This window comes from Astatotilapia calliptera, chromosome 19, assembly GCF_964374335.1.
Source record: "Astatotilapia calliptera chromosome 19, fAstCal68.1, whole genome shotgun sequence".
NCBI lineage: Eukaryota > Metazoa > Chordata > Actinopteri > Cichliformes > Cichlidae > Astatotilapia > Astatotilapia calliptera.
Window position 1 is genome coordinate 12126050 of NC_137440.1, and position 21940 is coordinate 12147989.

At 47.3% G+C, this 21940-nt stretch overlaps 1 protein-coding gene across 3 annotated transcripts in view; it reads right to left on the reverse strand.

Moving 5' to 3' along the window:
* Positions 1-21940, reverse strand: part of tiam2a (TIAM Rac1 associated GEF 2a) — a 59925-nt gene that overhangs the window by 24644 nt on the left and 13341 nt on the right. Inside the window, exons 1-9 of one of the 3 annotated variants that reach the window (XM_080293882.1) lie at positions 18345-18363; positions 15080-15173; positions 13257-14438; positions 10110-10554; positions 9670-9842; positions 9137-9361; positions 6407-6592; positions 6034-6177; positions 3310-3366 (exon numbers count right to left, since the gene is read on the reverse strand). In XM_080293882.1, the coding sequence (XP_080150008.1) occupies positions 3310-3366; positions 6034-6177; positions 6407-6592; positions 9137-9361; positions 9670-9842; positions 10110-10554; positions 13257-14432 (2406 nt within the window). In that variant the 5' untranslated portion in view covers positions 14433-14438; positions 15080-15173; positions 18345-18363. Of the gene's footprint in view, positions 1-3309; positions 3367-6033; positions 6178-6406; positions 6593-9136; positions 9362-9669; positions 9843-10109; positions 10555-12786; positions 12907-13256; positions 14439-15079; positions 15174-18344; positions 18364-21940 lie in introns of those variants that run through there. The other 2 variants (XM_026151679.2, XM_026151680.2) reach the window with 2 other exon arrangements.

The window sequence follows — 21940 nt, forward strand, 5'->3', positions numbered from 1 at the left end:
TGTAACACAAATATTACAGTAGTTCCTCAAACAGATAGGAAAAGACTGAAAATTGCCAATCAGGTCTATTTAAAGCGTATTACTCCTTATTTCCTTAAAGCTCCACCCAGCGATCCCCTCCTTTACAGCGCAATGCCACCAGTTTCCACACTCATAACACTACTGACTGTTTCTTAACCCGAATCTTATAACTGAAGAAGGCAAAGACTCGTTTCATTTTACTCTCTTTCACCAGCAGACCTCTCAGTCTCCCTAATAAACGAAACATGGCTGCAGCTGACTAGCTGAGTCTTCATCATCTCACGGCTCTGCATTGTTCGCCCTAAGCTCTTCTGGTCAAGTTGCAATAATGTGAAAGCGTCTTTTTCAAATTAATTTCAAAGAGAATGAAAAGAATAAGTGCTGTAATTCCAAAAACATAACAACTCAACATTCCCTCTTGGTTTGGCGAGAGCATGAGACCAGGGGAGCACAAAACTCTTTCGAGGTCGCCCCTTTTCCTCGATGCTGTTCGTGATATTTCAGGCGAGCACCTTAAGGCACAGTCGGTGTGAGGGGCTCGTACGAATCACTCCTGTGCTTTTTGAAGATAATGTGGTTCTGTTAGCGTGATAACGATGCGACCTTCAGCATGCACTGGAGCAGCCTGCAGCCAGGTGAGAACAACCTGATATATTCGCCTCCAAGTCAGTTCTTTGCTATTCATTTGTGGACTGCACCATCCAGGAAAAATGAAACATAGAAATGTAGCGCGAGGTGAAGAAGACGCTGATGTGGAAAGCAAACCTTACGCTTCTGATTTACCTGGTAATGTTTGTTCCAACCTTCAGCCTTTCTGCTAATAAGGACTGAAATATTAGCCCCGCTATGAACGTTTGTTATATTTCGTTCTTCCTGTAAAACAGAGCAACAATGTTTTAAACACAGCTGTTCCAAACATCCCAGTTTTACTTTAGATATTTACATTATTTTACTTTGCACATTAAACTTGGAAACACACTGATAACTTTTTATGTCCTGATTTTTCAGCATCAACAATTCCTTTCGTCAGCTCACATCTTTGCTGAGGTTTACACTGTGTGTAATAAAAAATGAAAGCACATCATTGGTCAGTCATGATTTGTGCTGTGGCTCAATCAAAGGTCAGTTTTTCAGAGGTCTAATAATATTCACCATCATAATTTCTGTTTTTATCAGATTATAATTCTTTTATTATGTGCAAACATAAATAATCTGTGCTGGGGTGGGCGGGCTCATGATTCTGTCCTAATCTTTATAAAGAACCACTTAGCAGACAGAAGTGACCCAAACTAGGACAAGAAAGCTTTTTATTCCAAAAAGCAGCAGCTGAAGTGCTTTGGTTTGATTAAACAGCTTTCGGGAGTTTCCCCAGGAGGAAGGTACCAACCTTATTTACGAATAAAGCGTCAGGATGGATGGAGTGTGAAAATGCATAAATGAAGTTAAAGCAAAGCTGTTTTAGTAACATAAGAATAAGTAGCAAGGAGTTTTTCCTCCAGCAGTCAAAACACATCAGCTCGCTCTGCTGAGGAGTCTTAATCCACAGCAAAACAAAATCATCCCTGTGCCGTTTTCCACTGCTGGAAGCAGAGGCTGGACCGAGGATGTAAGGAGCCAAGCTCTGCTATGTGAGTTTTAACTTCACACCATACCAAGGCAACTCCAGCAGTGGCAGCTCGAGCCCATGCAGATGTTTATCTCACCAACTGAAGGCAACAGCTAAACGTGACCTGCAGAAAAAGCTGGATGGAAAAGACCCACACAGAGAGGACACGACACGCACAAACACAGCAACACAAGGAAGCACAAGAGCGACGCACACCCTTCACTTGAAAGGATTAGTGCAGGATGAGTGCTTATTAGAGTAATTCGAGGGCTTTGAGTCCAAAGCAGCACAATAGGTGCAAAGTCATCAAGACGGAAATGAAGAAGTGTGCATGTTGACAAAAATCAAAGCGGCTGCGCAAACCTCTCTCTTTTCTAACTTCCCACACCGTGAAGCCTTAATCCCCCCGAAAAACAAAACGGATCTCTGCGATGAGCCGCTTTCCTCATTTACGTCCAAACCTGAGAGACTTTGAGTGAAAAGAGCAGAGAAGCTTCCAGCAACATGCATGAAAGCCAGTGTTGTTTCCCCAACACGCTTCCTGCTCAGAGTCCCTTTCTAGGCCCTTAATGAGGGCCGTTTTACACTTGCCACATTGACCACAGACTAATGCTATGAATCACTACATCCTGTGAAACACTGATCTTTATAACACCATTCGTCCTCCGTCTAACGCTATCCATTATACCCATCTGTCAGTGCCACATTTCATCAGGCAGGAAATATTTTGGCTTGCTGGAGCCATCAGGAGGAGGATGGACTGACTCATTACTGCTGCACTAATCTGATACTGTCACCACGCCACCAATCAGTGACCACGAATGTTTAGCTGCGTTTTTCAGGTCTGTTTTGGCCTAAATGAGCTGCTTGCTAACTTTAGCCTAGCCTAGCTTATAAAAGCTTAAAATCTGGCTCCTGTATCCGACTGAAAACTACAACATGCAGTCCAAAAAATTGAGACACAAAACAATGAAATAGAAAGTGAACAATGCAGAAATGGGATTATAATAGGTGGCGTATTTGGATTCTATTTATATTCATGTTGGGAGTTTTAAACTGAAATGGGAATTAAAAAGAGAAGAACATGTGGAAGTTGGAGCCTGGCGAGGTGAGGACCTCAAGCTCGCGCTGCTATTTTACAATTACAGCCCTCAATAACCAGCAAACGCTGGCGTTTTAAAGTCTGGCTGCTCAGATGGCCTGAATTCACACTTGTCAGTCATCCAACGCTTCGCCCATACACACACATACACATTCACATACGACACCATCCTTTAACTCAATTATGGTGTGAATTGGACCCCTGTTCACGCCGGTTTTTCACAGGGCTCCATCCCTCCTGTTAGATATGCTCTCCATTTGTCTTGCAGACACCTGCAGATCAGCATGAAAGGAATCGCTGCTTTGATCCTGGACGTGTAATATACTCAGGCGGACACGTGCGCCTTGTGATCCCAATGTACGCACGCCCAGCGTGTTCAAATATCTTTGCACAGCGAACCATCAAAGCCGCGAAAGACGGCAGAGGTTAAAGTAGCAGCAGACCCGTTTCAACTGCAGCTACTTCCAACTTAAACTAATAATAGTACAGATGAAACTGTGCAACAGGATGCCCGCGACAGATGGCGGGGGAGTTTTTAGGAGATTATTTAAAAAATAAGTTACTGAAATCGGTGACTCACCTCGGTGCTCCTGGGAGGCAGGGCGCACGATTGGCCTCCAGCATCGCTTTCAAAGACCTGAAACCCAGAGACAGACAGTAAGAAGTACAGACAGAGGGGCACCACGCTGACTGACTCATGAGCCATTAGCACCTAGCCATCTCAGCAACACACATATTAAACACACACGGTGCTTTTATGCAGTTAATTAAAAACTACGCATGGCGAGTGCAGCGCTTTGATACTGCTTCCAAACAGGGTCTGTGGCCTTTGAAGGTGCATTGGTGGAAATGTGCAGTGTGTGAGTGAGTGGAGGAAATGTGTGTGTGGACACTGAGTGTTTTCTGTGTAGCAGAGAGATCAAAGGGGGGTGTCTGAAAGCAGAGGGGAGGGCCAGCTCCCACCTATCCGTCTCCACATCTACAAAGTTCTCTGGCTCCTCGAGTCTGTCCTGCCTGTCTGTGATTGGGAGGCGTGTTGCTAACCCTGCGGCCTCAGAACATTTCAACAACTCTATAATACGGCCGTGACAGAGCTATCCGTTATGAGGGCGTGCCTCGAGTCCTCGTTTAAGTGGACTGCAGTTATCAGGCTGTGCTCTGACAGTCTGTCAGCAGGCAGCAGAGACATGACAAGCAGCACAGCCGGCAAATTCAATTCACTATTTTGCTCCCCAAAAAGCGCCGACATGAAGTCAAAGGTGTTTGTTTTTGCTCACAAATTAAAGAGCTCAAGCGGACTTAGAGGGTCTACAGGACCAAGAAAATGTCTTTACAATCACAAAGAAACTTCCAGCTCTTGTTCTGCTAATAAGACTCTGCGTCTCTCCGCAGCATGAGGACGTTTATAAAATAGCTGTAAATGGTGCCGCTTCACTAAAAAAGCCGGCTTATTTTAGAAAGCTTTAACAACTCTTCCACAAATCCTCGGACCTTTCTGGCCTACTTCCCACAAACGACTGGCGGCCAGCTCCTTATGATCCAGAGCTCCGCTAAGGCGGATGAGAGAAGAGAAAAGGGGAGAGCAGGGGGGATGACTTTGGGGGAAGGTTGTGGAGTGTGCCATCAAAGTGGTAAATGGGATTTAGGCTTAGTCAACACACATGAGTCAGTATGGAGACTGTGGGAGAAGCACCGCCAGCTCTGATGTTTATGCTCTGAGAAATGGGGGCGGCTGGAGGGGGGAGAGGGACAACAAATGGTGATAGAAATTAGGGAACCGCACAGTTTAAGAGATGGAATAAATTAAGGAGCTTGGAGAGTGTTTTTAAACTGGTAGATGGAGAGAAACCCTTGGAGATGGCACGTTTGGGAGAACCTGAGGAGCGTATGAAGACGTATCACTCGTCAGCCCAACTTGCGGAAATAGCCAAGGAGCCGATGATGTCATGTTTGTGACAGCGACAGTTGAATTTCCCACAGAGAATCACAGAAAACCAAAACTCGTGCCGCACTGACCCCCTCGCTCTGGGAAAAAGATTAAGGAAAATAGCAGATGTCCAGGAAACCCCAGCATTCAGAAAATCCCTCAGAGCGCTTAGCAGCCATTAACTGTTCATGATTAGCCTCTAAGTAAAGACGAAAACACCAGAAAACACTAAAAAAAGAGCTCGTGGGCAAGAGGAAACCGGGGGGGGGGGAATAAAAGGAGGCTGTTTAATATTTAGCGTCTTTACACCAACCATCTGCTGGGCTGAGGGAACCGTGGAGAACGCCATCTACCACATATGGCTTTTAATAATTCATGTGTGCTGCAGCGCCACCTCGGCCTCCTGCACTGTGAAATGTAACTGGGCCTCATTAGGCCGGCTGGCTGGAGTCCCCCCAGAAAAATAATAACACATACACGCATACCTAGCCGGTGACAGACGTGCGCAAATGCACGAGCATAAATATCACAGAGCAGGTGGCGGGATAGATGAGCCCGACGAGAGCAGGCGAAACAGGACAGGCGGCGTTTTGCTCGTAGTCAGGAGTCGGGGCTCGCCTACCGGAGAGCCGCGCTCGGGAAACGTTGGACGCCACACTGACATTACGGCACAAAGAAACACAAAGTTACATTCCTCTGCTTTATTAGAGTCTCGACTAATGAACAGGGGTCCATAAAATTACACAAGTGTTTCCTTTGGTGATGCTTAAAATAGACCACCAAGGCTCGTCTCCAGGGCCGTATCTGCAGGGTACAGAGCGGTGGATTTTTGTATCAATAAATAACCAGCTTGCATGAGTCTAATTACTAACCTGAGAGGATTTAGATGCCCCCCCAATGCACCTGGGTGAGGAATGCTCCCTTGTGTTTACGTTGATGGGAGGTTTGCGCTCAGCCTTACAGGAAAGCAGGAGGGATGTGAGCTTATGCGCTTTTCATTTAATAAAGACTCCTCTGGGGGAGGAGGGGAAATGTGCAGAGAGCGCTGCGTGACTAAAACAGTCTCTAGCTATTTCTTTCACATTAACAAAGGCACTGCACATGCGAGCGAGCGACGAGCCAGCATGCTTTCAGGTTGCTCCATTAACGAACGTGCACACTGTGCACTGAAGGCGGGAGCATCGGGACTCTTTCTCCTCATGTACAGTAGACGTGAACACTGCCTGTAATCATGCACGTTCATGTCGTTTATGAGGTTTTTTAGTGAATTTCAGATAAAAAGAAGAATCAGTGCATTAATGTTTAACCCGTTTAATTCTTCCTTTAAACACAGAATTTTATTAAAACATCTTCAGATGTCTGTGTGTTCGTGAATACCTGCGAGACAGAAGGTCTCTTGTCACGGCCTCTCCTCGTGAGGTTGTCGAGGCCTTTCAGGGAGGAGAACAGGCCTCTTTTGCGCTGTCTGTGAGTCAGGGACAGGGAGCGCCTCCTGACTGTGGCTTCGTCTCTGGAACAGATCTGAGCAGATACACTTTATCAGCACTACGATCATATTTCTCAACAGAAATTCCATCTAATCAAACCATCTTAATTAAGTTCATTTTCCTCCCGTGATGCACAAAACGAGCGTTTGCACGCTGCAATATACTACACTGAATAAAGAGTTTTCAAGGTTACTGCTAGACATCAAGTAAATCCAAACGTCCCATTCAGAAGCGTCAGAATCGCCTCTTTATGTATTCCTTACCAGTGCGTGAAAGGAGGAGACTGAGAAAATCCCCAGGCGTCCCAGGGTGGTTTTGGTGGGGCGGCTGGCGATGGCGAGCAGGCTCTTCGGGTTGGGCAGCTCTCCGCCCTGCAGACTTGCGAGGTAGCAGCGCATCCTGAAGAGATCCAGGTTGAATCTCTCCAGGTTCTGCTCCCACTGCTGGATCTGAGGGAAAAGGAAAGACGCGCTTGGTACAAGATCTGAATTTGAAATTGGTGTTTGGTAGGTGAGCGAGCAGAAGAGCGCTGGGGGAAATAATAATGGAGGGAGTTGAGGGGCGGGGAGGGAATGAAAGAGGGGGATCCAGGGTCAGTCTGGAGCTTTTCAGGGAGCTGCGATTGCTTGCAGATGTTGGTGGAGGGTAAAGGCATAAGTTCTGTGGAGGTTTGATAGTGAAGGATGACTGCATATGGAGCAGACGAGAGTGTGTGTGTGTGCAGTAAATTCAAATGCCCATTTTTTATGGACGACTTGAGAGGCTGATGATGTTGCACAGACCACCAGTTAAACCTCCACACACACACGTACAGTCCCCATGTCCCCGTTTGCACTATGTAAGCTATAAGAAAGTGCTTATTTTGTTGGCTGGAGACCATTTTTAATGAGAACACTCAGTTAAACAACGCTCCATAACAAACTGACTTTAATGGGTCTCGTCTGCACTGCGAGTTCATTTACAATAACGCACCCTATGGCGCGCTCCCATTAGGTCTCGCTCACATTGACGGCATTCTTTCGGATTAGGAGCAAACTGAGAAAGGGCACGAGGGTGGTGTTTTATGAACCCTGTGACTTCACAAACATCTTAAACACAAAGGTTGCACAGAAATTGCCGAGAGGCCGACTCGCCGCTCTGTGAAAAGCTCGGCTGGGCTAACGTCCTGAGAGCCAAAGGTTCCTGTCTGAATCTTAGAAAGTCTGGAGATCAAGTCAAAGTCGAGTCAAAGGAAAACATTTTGACTCGGTAGTCAGTGTTAAACTAAAAAGTGGGTACTTCTGTGCAGATAACAGTGGCTGAAGGTGCCATTTCTATGGCGAGCACACCAGAAACCTGTGGATGGCTTTGCTATACTCATCCCTTAAAAGGATGCGTCAAACAGCTTCCTGTCTGCTGCGGCTCGTGCTGTTACTTGAACACAAGTTGGTTTTTTTATCCTGCTATTCTTGGGTCATTGTATAAAACGCAGTGTACCGTAATTTAATTCCCACTGAGCGGTTTGAAGATGACTTTAAAAGGGGGTGGGAGGCATCGCCGCCGAAATCAGATAAGCTCTTTCCTTAAAACCTGCAGGGCCGCTGCTTTGGAAAAATCCTTTTTATGTATAACATCTGACAAGATCTGTGCGAGCTCCAGATTGATGTGCCACGGATCGGTTTGTCAACAGTCAAATATCCACGTCTTTGTGCCGGGACGGCCTAAAATAGTCCTGCAGAAAATTCGATTTGATGAGTCATGCTGGGGCGCGTTACTGATGAATAGAATTTTTATATTAATGCTTGATGCATCTAGCAGGCTTGAGTCAGCGCAGGATAAAAAATGCACATCAGTGGAAAGCGAGTCATGTTTGGTCACATCTGGCCGGCGTGCACAACTTACTTCCATTTCAGAGCTTTTCTGTTAAGAGATTCTCTTTTCTTATTTTCCCTCTTTAACATCTGCCTGATCTCTCTCTACACATCCTTCAATGCTGTTTCACTGCACTCTGTGTGTGTGTGTGTGTGTGTGTGTGTGTGTGTGTGTGTGTGTGTGTGTGTGTGTGTGTGTGTGTGTGTGTGTGTGTGTGTGTGTGTGTGTGTAGACTTCAAACATGCTCTACTGGCACCATAGACATAGGTGGGGGTAGGCAGAGACATCAAAGTAGTGCCCTGTTGGTGCTCCACAACTCCCCCAGAACCTTAAATCTATCATCAGCCTCATGGCGTCTTTATCAGTCCGGTCCTGACCCCATCATTGACTCCAACCATGTCCGTCTTCTTGTCTTGGCGTACCAGCTAATTGAAAACAGACCTGAGGACAAAGTTGGGCGGTGACATCTCCACGGATCAGCCCTGCAGTGAGCTTTTATCAGGTCCTCGTGTCTAATGTGGTGCAAAAAATGAAACGGACTGACCACCCTGTCAGCCACGACAACAGCCTGACGCTGCAAAACAAACTGTTTTCCCGTCACAGTGTTTTTCTTCCTGCTAAGCTACAGGTTTGGAGCTTTTTCCAGCCCTTTGTGATCTGCTGTATGTAGGCTAAAACAGCGCTGGGTGCTTCGGATTCTCCCTCCGGCTGCGAGGAGGAGGGAGAGGATAATGCATGTTGAGAGCCCATTACCGGGAAACATCTGGAATCCCAATCACATGTTTGGGGAGAGAGCTGCTCCTCTGGGCCCCTCGCGACACGTTTGGGACTGAAGCATTTAGGCCACTTCACCCACCCGCAGACGAAAATGAAACACAGGCTCGTCACCGCAGTCCAAAAAAGAAATAATCAGAAAAATGAAGTAGGGCACATTGTGTGGTTTCACCATGAATTATGCAGGGTAACGACACGCAGATGAGTTTAAAAACTGAAACATGAAGCGAGCACACGTTACGCCACTGAATCCGTTTATCACCGCTGCGAACGAAGCAGATTTTCTCTGAGAATTTGTCTCAATAGCAGGAAGTGTGCGAGCCCTCGTAGCCAATGTCTCCCCGCAGACCTCATCGCCACCTGCTCACCTGGTTTTCGATAGCTTTGCGGTTCTTTGGATCGCTGACTACGGTCAGCTGCAGCTCGGCCATCTTCTTCATCTTCCCATCCATGTCGATCTTCTGCAGCAGAGCGCGGACCTGGCTCCGCAGCAGGCGCACCGTATCCTCCTTCCCCTGGCGCTTGGCCAGCAGCGAGGCACTTGCGGAGTGGATCGCCGTCACCCAGTTTTCCAGGTCGGTCTGGTTGCTGGCCTGGAAGGGAAATAAAGAAACGAGGAGCTCAAACCGCTGACCAGTATTTCCATTACATGCACGATAAAGTTACTGTACCATTTATCTCAGAAAGATCATTAGGAGGCAGCTGAAAGACTCCTGCTTAAATCAAGGTTAATGTGCTCTTTTCATCCTGAGAGGAGACTGGATGAGAAATCAGTTGAGCCCTTTTTAAATGGGACTTGGGCTCTAAGGTCATTTTATATGAAAAAAGAAACCAGCGGGTGTGTGCAAAGACTTTCTGAGAAATCTTGAGTCACAAGCACAGGAGTCAGGTGACTCTTCACCTGGAAAAGGTAGACGTCTCCATACGAGTTGCTGAGGCAGAACACGTTCTCCTTCTTGGGATGCTCAGGAACAGCCTGGACGATGCTGTCCTCGGCCAGGAGGGCGTAGCGGGGCGACAGCTCCTGCTCCGGAGAGCCTTTACTGTAAGTTTCATAGAACAGCAATGTGCACCCTGGAAAGGGAAGGGAATGCTTTTACCGTGTGATTATTGCAGACACTGTGTCCTTGTTCAACATGAAAAATAATCTAAGCAATGAACTTCAGCAGAATTGGAGTTGTTGCTGTGACATTGAGACATAAAAGCACAAATCCTGCACAGAATCAGAAAAATGGCAAGAATGCGTCACTTCATATATTTTATTTTCTCTTCTGATATTTCCAACTAACCCAAACTGTGAATTCTTCATCTGAGTTTCAAGGACAGGGCACCGAAGCTCACCTTTCAAGGTCACCCAGTACTGCTTCCACTTGCGCCGCGTCACCAGCTCCAGCTTCCTGTCCTTGTGCAGAGTAACGAGGGGTTTGAAGGAAAGCCAGCCGGCCCGTCTAACCACCCCCTGCTCTTTTTCAAACAGCAGGTCGAGCTGCTCGAGCGAGCCTTCGGCAGATTCGCTGCTGCTCTCGTCTTCCTCGGTGCCGGTGGACGGCACTCTTCTCTCACCTCCTCCCTGCCCGGTACCCGTCTCCAGCTCCCTCATGAAGTTTTCATAGATGTTCTGGCGAAGGGCATCGTTGGTCGTTTGGTGAATGGCTCCTGAAGATTGGGCCCTGGAGGCTCCGGGAAACCAGAGGAGGCTGGAGACCTGGGAGGGGGAGCTGGTGTCTGCAGTCAGACCATCCACCCCACTGTCAAACGTATCACTCAGGTCCTTGTACCGGGGTTCCTGAGGAGGCACAAAAGGTGAAGAAAGTGAATGAAGAGTGTGAGAAAAGTCAATTGGAGGAAGATCAGAAGTGTGGGGCTGGCTGCAGATTACAAACTTGGCTCTGACCTGCATTGTTCCCATCCACATTTAGGCAAAACACAGCATGTTTGCCCTCCAGGTGTACAGACTTCTGTAGGTACCCGTGAGCTTACAGCGGGACACAAATCAACTCTGCTTCTTTCAATTAGCCCCAAGGCACTGCGAAACTTTTGAAAAATCGAGGCAAACCACTCGAACCTACTTCAAAGTCTGCATTACAGTCTCGAAATTCTTCCTAGGCTGAAAAAGTGGGACAAATTTCCTGTGATGGCACCTGAGAGGTTGGCACCCTCCAGGCTCAGACAATTTCACGTCATTTGAGGTCTGCTGTGGCTTCCCAATTCCCCAAATGAATACTTGATGGAATTGCACCCTTTCATGCCTAATGACAGCCTACCTACACTTCACTAGATTGGAGCATCGATTCCGCCCCTGGCAACAGAGCGGAGCGCTCTCAGCGTGCAGACGCGCACGGCGTCACGACAGAGCTCTGTCTCCATCTTTTGTTTATTAATGCGTTTCACTCCAACCTGTCTGCGTCGTCTCAGTCCTTAATGCGCATTTCGTGCTGCATCCACACTCACCCTTCTTCATATTTAGCATGCAGTTCTGCCTCCCTGCGCCCTGTAACTAGGCAGCAAAGGGTTCATGTTTAAGTTTCACAGCAGGACTGAACCCGGTGAACTCGGTGCTCACTTGAGGACAGGCTTTGTTTACCATTTCGTCCTCTTGTAGCAACCATGAAATCCACCGTTGTTTAGTTAGTAGCTGTAGATGCACACTGTGCAGAGGGCAAGCTTCCTCTAGCCCAACTCTATCCAGCCTCTCCTCACCGTCCTCCATCTGCTTTTCATTACAAGCAGATTCTTGGTCTTTGGCATCAGGGTCGCTATGTGACCTTTAAACCCACGAGTCCAGGGGAACCAGAGCTGATGACCTGCTGAAAGGAGGCACTGTGACCAGCCCGCAGAGATATTGCACACCGAAGTTTGGCATCAAAACGGCTCCCAAAGGAAAGAGGAAATACAGTTTTAAACAGCTCAATGAATTTAACGAGAACTTGTTGCATGCCCCGTTGATTACGGAGAAAGGAAACCCCCGTGCATTAATCACTGACTTGTTTGTGAATTTGCCTGATTGGTTCAATTAGTTTATACCAAACTGCACCAGAAATGCAGACTTCGTAAGTATTTATGTGCTTCACACAATTACCCGTAATCAGCATTGATTACCAGACCTCGGTCCACTTCTTTGAATTTTACGTCTGGACGAGGAAACAAAACTGGAGCAGATCGATCCTGCACCAGCACGTGGTTAGAAATTAGCGCAGCAGCTTTAGAAGGAGGCATTTTTTTAAAAACACTCAAAATGAGTCGAGTAAGCACAGGGTCAGAAAACTGCGTCACAGCAAAGCTTCTTGCATATTTCACTGAAAATAATCAAGACGTTTCAGCACGAGAAGCAGCTTACACAGTCTCCAAGAAGAAAACGCCTTCTCATTTGTTCTTCTCTGTCCTTTGTTTCGCTCCTAGACTCAACCGACTGAACACCAATCCCTATTAGCAGATTTATTCTCCGAGGAACGTGAGGGGAGACCCGAAAATCTGAACACAACAACCAGAACAAACATAAGTCACTCATTAACGTTAGAGGAGGGGTGGGGTTAAATCTTCAGCTCGGATTTAGCCTCACTCTACAGATCCTCTCAAAGGCTTACAGCTATTCTCTTGGCAGCACCCAAACAGCGTTCTGAAAACTTTTACAAGGCACAGCTAAACGAATTAATGCAGGAACAATTGCTTTCAAGCCCTCAAAGAAGGGAGGGACGAGAGTTCAGGCTCAGTTTAAGCAAATGTTTTAGGTCAAATTAAAGCTTGTAAAAACCTGATGTTTGTACAACCAAAATCAGGCGGTTCCTGCGTCCACGTGCAGGCAGCGGGCTGACAGGCTGCTCTCCTCACAGCACAGGTATCGTTTTACTTACACGAAGATCAGCTGTCCACTCAAAAGTCAATGCACCTCCCACGGACATCTTCAGTAACACGATTAATCGATCCGACTTGTAAACGAACGAGCTAAATGTGTAAAAGAAAGTCCTGCATGTTGCTAGAAAACAGTCAGTGTGCAATAATACTACTTAGATTTACCCACCCAGTAAAAGTATTCGTGATATCTGATTACCAGCCCCGCACTCCTCTTCGTCGGAGCGTCGTCCATGCTTCGGTATTGTGCTAAAAGTCACTCCCATCCTTGTTCCCTCCTCACTAGAACAACTAGACCCAGCCCTGGCTGCTTTACAGATTTCATTTTGTGTCACCCCGCTGCGTCCTGTCCTCAGACAGCTGGTGTTGTGTTGCTAAAGGACCAGAGGACGGTGGTTGGTTCCCAGCCATGCCAGGACAACCACTGTGGCCCGCAATCATATAAATCTTGCCAGGAGGGAAACTGTCTGATGACCACTCCCTTCTTGGGCTAGATATGAAGATACACTAAGATTTTCAAATATAAAATCTCTATAAAATATAAGGCATGGCTCTGTATGCATCCTGTGAGTGATAAAAAGAGTGTAATTCATTAAAGAGTAGTGACTAAACCCCAAAGCCCATCTTGTGCAGGCTCACCTGAGACTGAGACTTCCTCTTCTTGCGGCTGAGGCTGCCCGTCCAGTCACTGAAGCGTCTGATACGGTTTTTGATGGAGTCTTTCTTCTGGAAGATGAAATCCGGCCCCACCTGTTCCTGCCGTTGCCCCTGGTCACGGTACTGGTCCAGGTTCTCGCTGACGGTGTGCGATTTGGGCCTGCGACAGGGCAGGGTGTACGAAGAGTACTGGCGGGGCTCTGGGCATTCTTCTTCCAAAGGAACGTCCAGGACGGACGCAAAGGATGCTCGGTGTGGCCTCTGGCCCGGTGGAGGCTCGTGTAGCTGGGAGGACAAGTCCCTGGCTGTGGGGAAAGTCGCAGCCATTGTGGGGTCTTTATACAGATCTGTAATGGACAAAGGGGGGGACTGTTCTGCAAAGGAGACAATTTGGTGAATGGGGGAGTGTGCTAACGCTCTGCTGGCAGAGCAAGGCTGGTCCTGCTCACACAGCTCTGTGCTCGGCCCCCAGGGGGAGTCATACCAGGAGCCGTCAGAGCTCAGTGAGCTGCCTTTGCTGGTTCTGGCTGTGGAGGAAGTAGAGGCTGGAAGCGGAGCGCTGTGATGACCATCCTGCCTGCTGCCACTGGACCCAGGCAGACTGGGAGTCGATGCCGACTCCACATTGGGGGAGAACTTGAGGAGTTGGACCGGGCCAGTGGCCCCATCCAGGTGGAGAGGATTCCCCGAGGTGTTGGTGAACTCCACCCTGAGCGTGCCGTCCTTTTTGATCACCACCCGCGGGCTGCTTTGTTCCCCTAAAACCTCGTGCTCGTCATCATCTCCGTTCAGGGCGTGCCCGTTGAGTTCGACCCCGTATGGATTATCATCGTCTGACATGTGCCGCTTCCTTATGCCGCATCCAGGGGACCGATGCCAGCGGTGCTGAGCCGGGCTCCCCCTCACTCCTTTGGAGACGTAGTCACAGAGCCGGGCAGAGTAAGGCTGTCGGCTTTTAGTAGGCGACAGACAGCCACGGCCAACGCACCTGGTCTTGTACCCTGAGCCTACCGGAGCATTTTTCCACCACGAATGAGGAGACAGAGCATCACCTTTGGCTGAGCCTAGCTTTAATGAATATGGCTTCTGTTTCCCGGGGAAGATAAAGCTGGTGCCTTTGGGACCCTGAATGCTGTACTGGCTCTCTGAATTTCCCATCCTGCCCTGGAAAAAACATAGAAAAAAGGAAACAAAACCATAATGTCACGACTGGAAAATCCGTGGTTCTTACACATTAGACATGGTATGACATAATGCTGATTCATCAGAGGCATAAATTTAACTTATTACTCATAAACAATAACGGATACACACTTCCATAGCTTATTCTGCTGCATCGGGTCACTGATGCTTAATGATGTCTCCCTCTCACTTTATTATATTCTTGCAGGAGCAGATAACTGACACCAGCAGGCTTTAGTCTGTCGTGGTCGTTATGTTGACAATTAAAAACTTTTAGATGCTTCACAGCTCTCTTACATTAGCATCAGAGAGCTGTGACAAGACTCCACACTGCCGTCGCCCATGATGTGATTGCATAACAGGTGGAAGTAAGGCCAAACACTTCTAACAGCCTTCAAGTCTTTGAATTAGCAAACCGAGACGATCAGGAACTAAAATAAAGCCCTGCATGACGCGTGGGAAGGATGCAACACTTCAGGTCTTTTATAAGATTCAAAATCTCTTTTTCAAGAGTGACCTGGCTATTAAATAAAATGAAAGTTGACCAGATAAAGAAGACAGAAAGCTGAGGGGTTGAACTAAAGCATAATGCTGACCCTGGTCTGAAGGCTCCTTACACTCACCTCTGAAGCCTCGTCTCAGACTGGAGCTTCTATGTTCGCGCCACTCTCCGCCTCATTTCTCAAAATAAACTCATTCCTCCGTCGTCTGGCTCATCTGAAACACACAGGGAGAGGTTGGCTTAGTGCTTTCCACAAAAATGTAATTTACTTTGTGTAATGAGCAGAGGACAGCATTTGGTGCATGCACGTTTGTTTTTTCATTTTGTAAAAATGATTTAGGACCGTGTCCTCGAAAATGCAAAGTACAAGAAAAGTTCCTTCCTGTACGAGGTAGCACGTCCAGCAGTGCCACACAGACGCTACAGCGCCCCCCCCCCATCAGCCAAACCAAACATTTGATGCATTTTTCCACCTCCCTCCGAGTAAATGACGTCGTCTTTGATCGGGTTTGGGAAAGCATTTCAAAGCCAGCTACAGTTTACCCATCTGTTTATTTTTAAACCTTTGAATCCTCGCTCGCTCCTTTTTTCAGCCATCATCTCCAAATTCGTCCAGGGGGCCGGGATCCAAAGGAGAAGAACGAGTGCACCACGTGTCTCTGCAGGCAATGTGACTGCCTTGCGTGTATGTAACACAACACGCCTAAACGCATGCAGTAATGCAGTCTGAGAGGGCTTTCAAACGGTGCTAACTCTGCTAAGCCTCGCAGCATACGTACAGCATGTGTACAGCATGTGTACGGTTACAGTAAAAACAAAGCTCGCTGCCAAGTGTCACCTCAGGATTAAGTGATCTGCAGCATTAAGAGTTTATCTGCTCCTGCTTGGGTGCACCTTGACTGCGAGGTGAGATTAAGACGTGTTGGCGGAGTAAGTGAACTAAAGTTAAAGAGTGCATTTAATACAGGGAGAAAGGAATTCCAGGAAACATCAACATTTTAAATAGAAAGAAAAAATAAAAGCCACTTGAGGAAATGATTCTCTTCTTCTGCAGCTGTTTAGAACGAGTGTGAAAAGTAGCAGCAGAAAGCAGAGTGGAAACTTGGCTGTGGAGACGAGCAGGCCCGGTAATGAACTCGAACCGCGAGTCTGACACGATCAGGGTATTAACTAAACATTTGCTTCATTTCACAAGAGTTATAAGGAGAAGATGTTGAATATAAGCATGAAATATAATCCTGAGTTACTGAAGCAGCTTTTCTCCAGGAATACATTTCCGGATATATCATGAGATGCTTTATTTATCCCACAGTTGGGAAAATTGCTGCCATTATTCTTACGAACCCTGGAAAAAGTCAAGCTGGGAGCGTTTATGGAGTATATGGTCAAACCCTCGTCTTCAGTAGTAATCTGACCAATGATAGCCCGCGTTACCTCCCAACTTCTGTTGTTCAAGAGCCAAGCAGAGCAGAAGGAGCTAAAAAGCAGAGTTAGCCTGATTCAGATGCTTTCTACATGAATGGAGAGCAACTAAACTATTCTCTTTCAGGAGTAAAAGACTAAGGAAGCAGCTGTCGGGAATCAACATAAAGCTGGTTGTCAAACTTGTCACAACGACGGCTTTCTTCTAAACGCTACCACTGATGCTTTTCTTGCAAAGTTTATTCAGGGGAGAGCAGAGCTGTGGGTATGAAAGGCTCAAAGGCGTGCCAACACACAAACTAAGGCACACGTTTGCCTTCTGCTGCGCGCCGAACTGGAGCATTATGCGAATGTTTTCGGAGAACAACAAGACAAGTCTTCCTTTTTAGCTGCGAACCGCTGCACCCGGTCGTGAACTCTCCCTCCCTCTTCCCCTTCTTCCCCTTCAGTCCTCTGTTCACGTTAAAAGGCTTCCTACAGGCCATCTGCTCAAGGGCAAAGGGAGCATTGCCACCCCGTTGCTCCTCGGCACACACCCCGTGACCTGGCATTCTTCTCAGCCCGGCCCTGGGTGACTCCTACGTAAGCTCCGTGTTTAGTCTGGCACCGTGTGTGTCTTGGGTCTGCGATTCAGGATAACGGTGAGGAATGAGCCACGCCTCATTTTGGTGTAAACACAGCAGGTATGTGAATTGTCGAGGATGTAACTGCCTTTTTTTTTCCTTTCACCAAGACCACCGTGCATTTGTAGCAGAGAAGCTCCAACCTCTAAACTCAAACCCACACGTGCAGAGTCTGGATTTCCTAACCTGGCCCTTCGTGTGCTTGAATCTAAACTATAGAAACAGAGCAGCAGGAAAAAACTCCAGACACAGCAGTGACACACTCCCTGAAGCCCCACGGTAACGTCACGCTGCTGCTAGGGCAGCTTTAAACCCACTCTGCCACCACACAGGTGTCCTGCTGAAAATACAGGCAAGGTTTTGTTTGAAGAAAAGAATATATCACAGTGAAAGTGACAAAATAACCTCAAATATAATAAAGGATACCAACAAGGTTTCAATCTTTCTGAATTATTGTGCACTAGGAGCTATGAGGTCATTTGTTATTGGTTGTGAGTGTTAACACAATCGCACCGCTTTCCTCCTGTCAAATCACAGCCCGTGGGACTAGTCTCTTATCACTTTCCTCTGGCGCTGCGACAGCTCGGCTCTTAAAGCAACAGCACGCGTAAAGCTTCTCTCTCAGACTCACAAATTAAATTCAAAGTCATGCAAAACACCGTCGTTTCTTTCCGGGCAAAGAAAAACAACAACAGGAAGTGAAGAAGAAGAGAAAACAGGGTGGTTGAAGCCAAAGACCACGCCGTCTCCTGCTGACTTTTTGTCATACGAATCAGATTTAAAGTATCCTGCGGTTGTTTGCTTATGAGCAGAAATGTCCATCTATGAATCACTTGCTGAAAGCCCGTAATACTGTGCGGTGGATCCAGCCAAAGCCACCAAACATCCATCAAAGTGCTTGTTAAGTGTCTTTCTGACTTTTTCATTATACATTTAGAAGCTCTGAGCCTGGCTGCCGACCAAAAATGTCATGGCAGCCTGCTGAAAGATTTATACGTGTATGCCACCGCCATTCCAGACTAATGCCAAGAAAATGAAAATGTTTCCAAACACTTTTTGTACAATCGTGCAAACATCTAGAAACTTCACACAAAGTTTAGACAAAGGAACAAGTCTGTCAAACAAAGTTGTTCTCGTGAGTCAGACGAACGCGACAACCGGCAGAAGCAATAAAGTCTCAGACTGAGAAAGATGACCTTGTTGTGTCTTCATGTACAAGGCTGCAAGCTGGAAGCAAGTACATAGAGTTAGGCCGGATACAAGAGATACAAAGCGAAGCTAGCAGATCCAGGTGGGAACTAAACAGCATTCACACATGCAAGCACACAGTGTAAACCACACCTGTGCATCTGATAATGGGGAGCACAATGCAGCCTCTCCACTCCAGGCTCTTCTTAATCCAGTAAGCAGGAGAAACAAAGGGAGACAAAGATAAAACTCCAGTCCAGAGCAGACCTTACCTCCGTGGCCCGGGCTTTAATCTAAAAGCTCTTTGAAGAGCTTGCAAAGGAGAAATCTAGCTGCTGTTCTCTGATCTGGATTCACTCTGGGGAGGCTCGTTGAGTCTTAAAGCAACACTCACACACACTGCATCTGACTCACACACACACACCCAGGCACACTGGAGGACATGTGGAAACTCCCTCCCGGCTTTGGAGGAGCAGCGAATCACAATCCTCCGAGGGTAACCCTGGGTAACGGAGCGCCAAGAGGAAAAACCAGAGAGGAAAAAGTGAAAGGTCCTCGACAGAAGAGCTCTCTCAGGAAGAGAGGCGAGGATGTTTTATAACGCTCATCCAGCGCAGAAAGGCTCCACTACTCCAACGTGTTGTTTTTCCTACATCCAGCTTTTCCGTTGGCAAGGAGCAGGATGCAGGGTCCGCTGCAGCCCAGGCGGTTTTCCATAGCAGTCTGAGGGGATTGGCCGAGACAAGCTGGCGTGTAATGGCTGCAGCGCTGCCTGGGAGGCACTGCTGAGGGCGCAATGACTGGAGCTCTTGTCTGACCCTAAATACCACAATGACCCCAAGAGGAGGCCAAGGAGGCAGCCAACCACCCCCAAGAGAGAGATGTGTGCATGTTTAGTGTAGAAGAATATAAAAAGAGCGGGACAGCGACATGCCTGAGCCTTTTGAACGTTTCTGTTGGCCGGGAAGGAAGTCCTAATTTGAAGGGAGTTGATTTAAAAAGCAACAAAAAAGCAAAACTTCCCGGGAATTCGACTTTCTCAAAGTGTTGTGACTAAGCCGTCTCCCAGCGGAGACAAATGTGAGACCGCCGTCGGGCTAAAAACACACGCATGCCTCCATTTCTCTATGGTTCGCATAACTGTGGTCAAACTGGACCCATTAACAAAGCCACACCAGAACACAGCACGACATCAGAACTGGACCCTGTGTGCCAGACGGCTCTCTCACTTTATTTCAGAGTAACCGAGCGAAGATTACTGGATGTTTGGGGACGTATCAGCGCTTATAGCACATATAACAAGAACGTTCAGATGGATTCTCCTCCAGAAAATCATTGTGGTCTGAATGGTGATTCAAAGTCACGTCCGTGCACGCTGTACGAGCAGCTGTGGATAGGCTTCCATCAGCCAGCTGCTTCTGCTTGACACACAGACATCAGCTCCGGGACACAACATCAGCAGCGTTCACCAGAGCTAAACAACATTGTTAACAGCACAATGGTCCTCGTGGCCCAGTCTGAGCTGCTCTCAAAGGCCTTTGTCCGGCTATAGATGGAGGCAGCTAAAAGGTTGGTCAACAACACACTTGGAGTGACTGGGAGACGTGAAAAGAGCGAGGCAGCGAGAAAGACAGAGGAGGCAGGCAGGGCCGCTGTGATGCATATTCATACAGAGCAGGTGCTCGGTCTAATTCCTCCCGGCCAAATGCTCTGACCCCTAATTACGATGAATTAAGGCTCCGACAAGCGCCGATCAACACAGCCAGATTAAATCCCCACACGTGCTCAAATCTCTGCACGATTTCCATTCACATCTCCAAGAGCTGAACTAGGTAGTTCATGGGGACTGTAGGTCACACTGCTCTACATGAAGACGTAACTCAAGAAAGCACCAACGCAGCTCATGTGCGCAGCAGCGCAGCTGTCGTGAAACATAAGGGAATGACGTAACTGACAGGAATACAAAGTCAGCAGAAGTTTGAGAACGAGCTCCGGAGGACCCCGGATGGCCTTTCAGGCACCGGGCTCAATAATAAGAGTGTGAGAGAATCTGCACCCCCTCACCCCGGATTTAAAAATCAAAGTTTAAACAATTAACCCCCCCCTCCCTGGGAAAAAAAAAAATATGATGCACTCAAAAGCCCATCTATAATATCACATTTGGACAGTTCATCCCAGCAGTGTCATAAATTATTAAAAAGAGCAGAATTTGCAGCAGAAATTGAGCCTTATAAAAAAAAAAAACTGACTTTAAATACCTTTAAAATCAATTTTTAAAATACAGATTTGTTGATTTGCTATTTATCAACGTGTCTTTACAAAAATCAGACATCAGTCATCTCTCTCATAAACAGCATGCTGGAGCCATTCTCGTGGCTGGAGGCCGTTTATGGTTTGATGCCATTGATTATCCCGTTCACTGGGGACTGCAGTCTTCAGCAGTTTGTGAGTAAAACATCCACTGGGAGGAAATAAATAGAGCTTAATTGCTCATTTTAGCAGCAATTAGCACACAGCCTCACATTGAAACATCAATTTGGAATATTAAGAGTCTGGATTTGCTTTCAAAATAAAGCCTAGTGGGACGGACCGGGCGATGCAGGGCGGGTGTGTGTTTATTGTGTGTGTCTGGGGGATGTGCACTCACACACATCCCCCCACATAGGTGGGGTAGACTGAGGGAATTTACTTAAGCTGGGATACTTTAAGCCAGAGTGAAAGGTCAGGTCTTTTGTGCAATACCGTGTTTCACCCCAAAACATGCTGCTTTTACAAATCTATGACTGAAACAAACAAATGTATCTTTTATGTTCATTTCCACAAATGTAAAAGTCTGAAAATATCATGAAGCGCATTCAAACTCATCTCTCGGCTTCTGTGTCATTCAGAGACTCAAAGGTTATCCCTCCCACTATTAATCATCTGTTCCTCATCCCTCTGTTCCAAACTGCGATGTCCGTTTTTCCCGCCAGCTTCCCTGCTGTCAGCTCCTCTGCACAGTGGTGCTCCTGTCAGACGAAGCAGGCCTCTGCACCGAGAGTTTGGCACCAACTTTAAATAAACCGGGATGTGTGCGCCCGGGCTCTCATCTAACAACACTGCAGGGACTGCGCTCTGTGTTCACACTGACGGTGTTAAAATCTAATGTGAGAAATGTTGTTTAAACATCTTTGGGGCCTTTTCTTTAGAGGGGACACGGGCTGAGGACATCCTCCAGGGTGTGTCAGCTTCCATCTGTTGCACAAGAGTGCGCATGTTCACATGAATGCGCACTTTTATGTGCATGCTTGGAATGGCAGAGGGACGAATAGGTTACAGGCTCTCAATCAAGAAGACTGTGTGTGTGTGTGTGTGTGTGTGTGTGTGTGTGTGTGTGTGTGTGTGTGTGTGTGTGTGTGTGATAACAAACAGCTGGAAGACTCCAGGTGCAAATCAGCTTTCCATCAGCTTCTCTGCTAATTAAGCAGCTTAATGGAAAGAGGAAGGTCATTCAGAGGTTTGAATCTGTAAAGGAAAAAGACACGAGATGCGCACACACAGCGTGCACTTGAACGTTTTCCAGAGCTGCAGTATCTGGCATTCAGGCTGATTGGTATTCTCACGATTTAGCTGGATTGATTTTCCAGTGCAATCAGCATGCTCTCACACACGTCTCAACATCTGTGCTGCAGCAGAACATCTCAGCCGAGCTGCTCGATTCTCTTGTGATCGGCTCGCAGCAGAGCACCATTAGAGACTCTCTGTCTTCA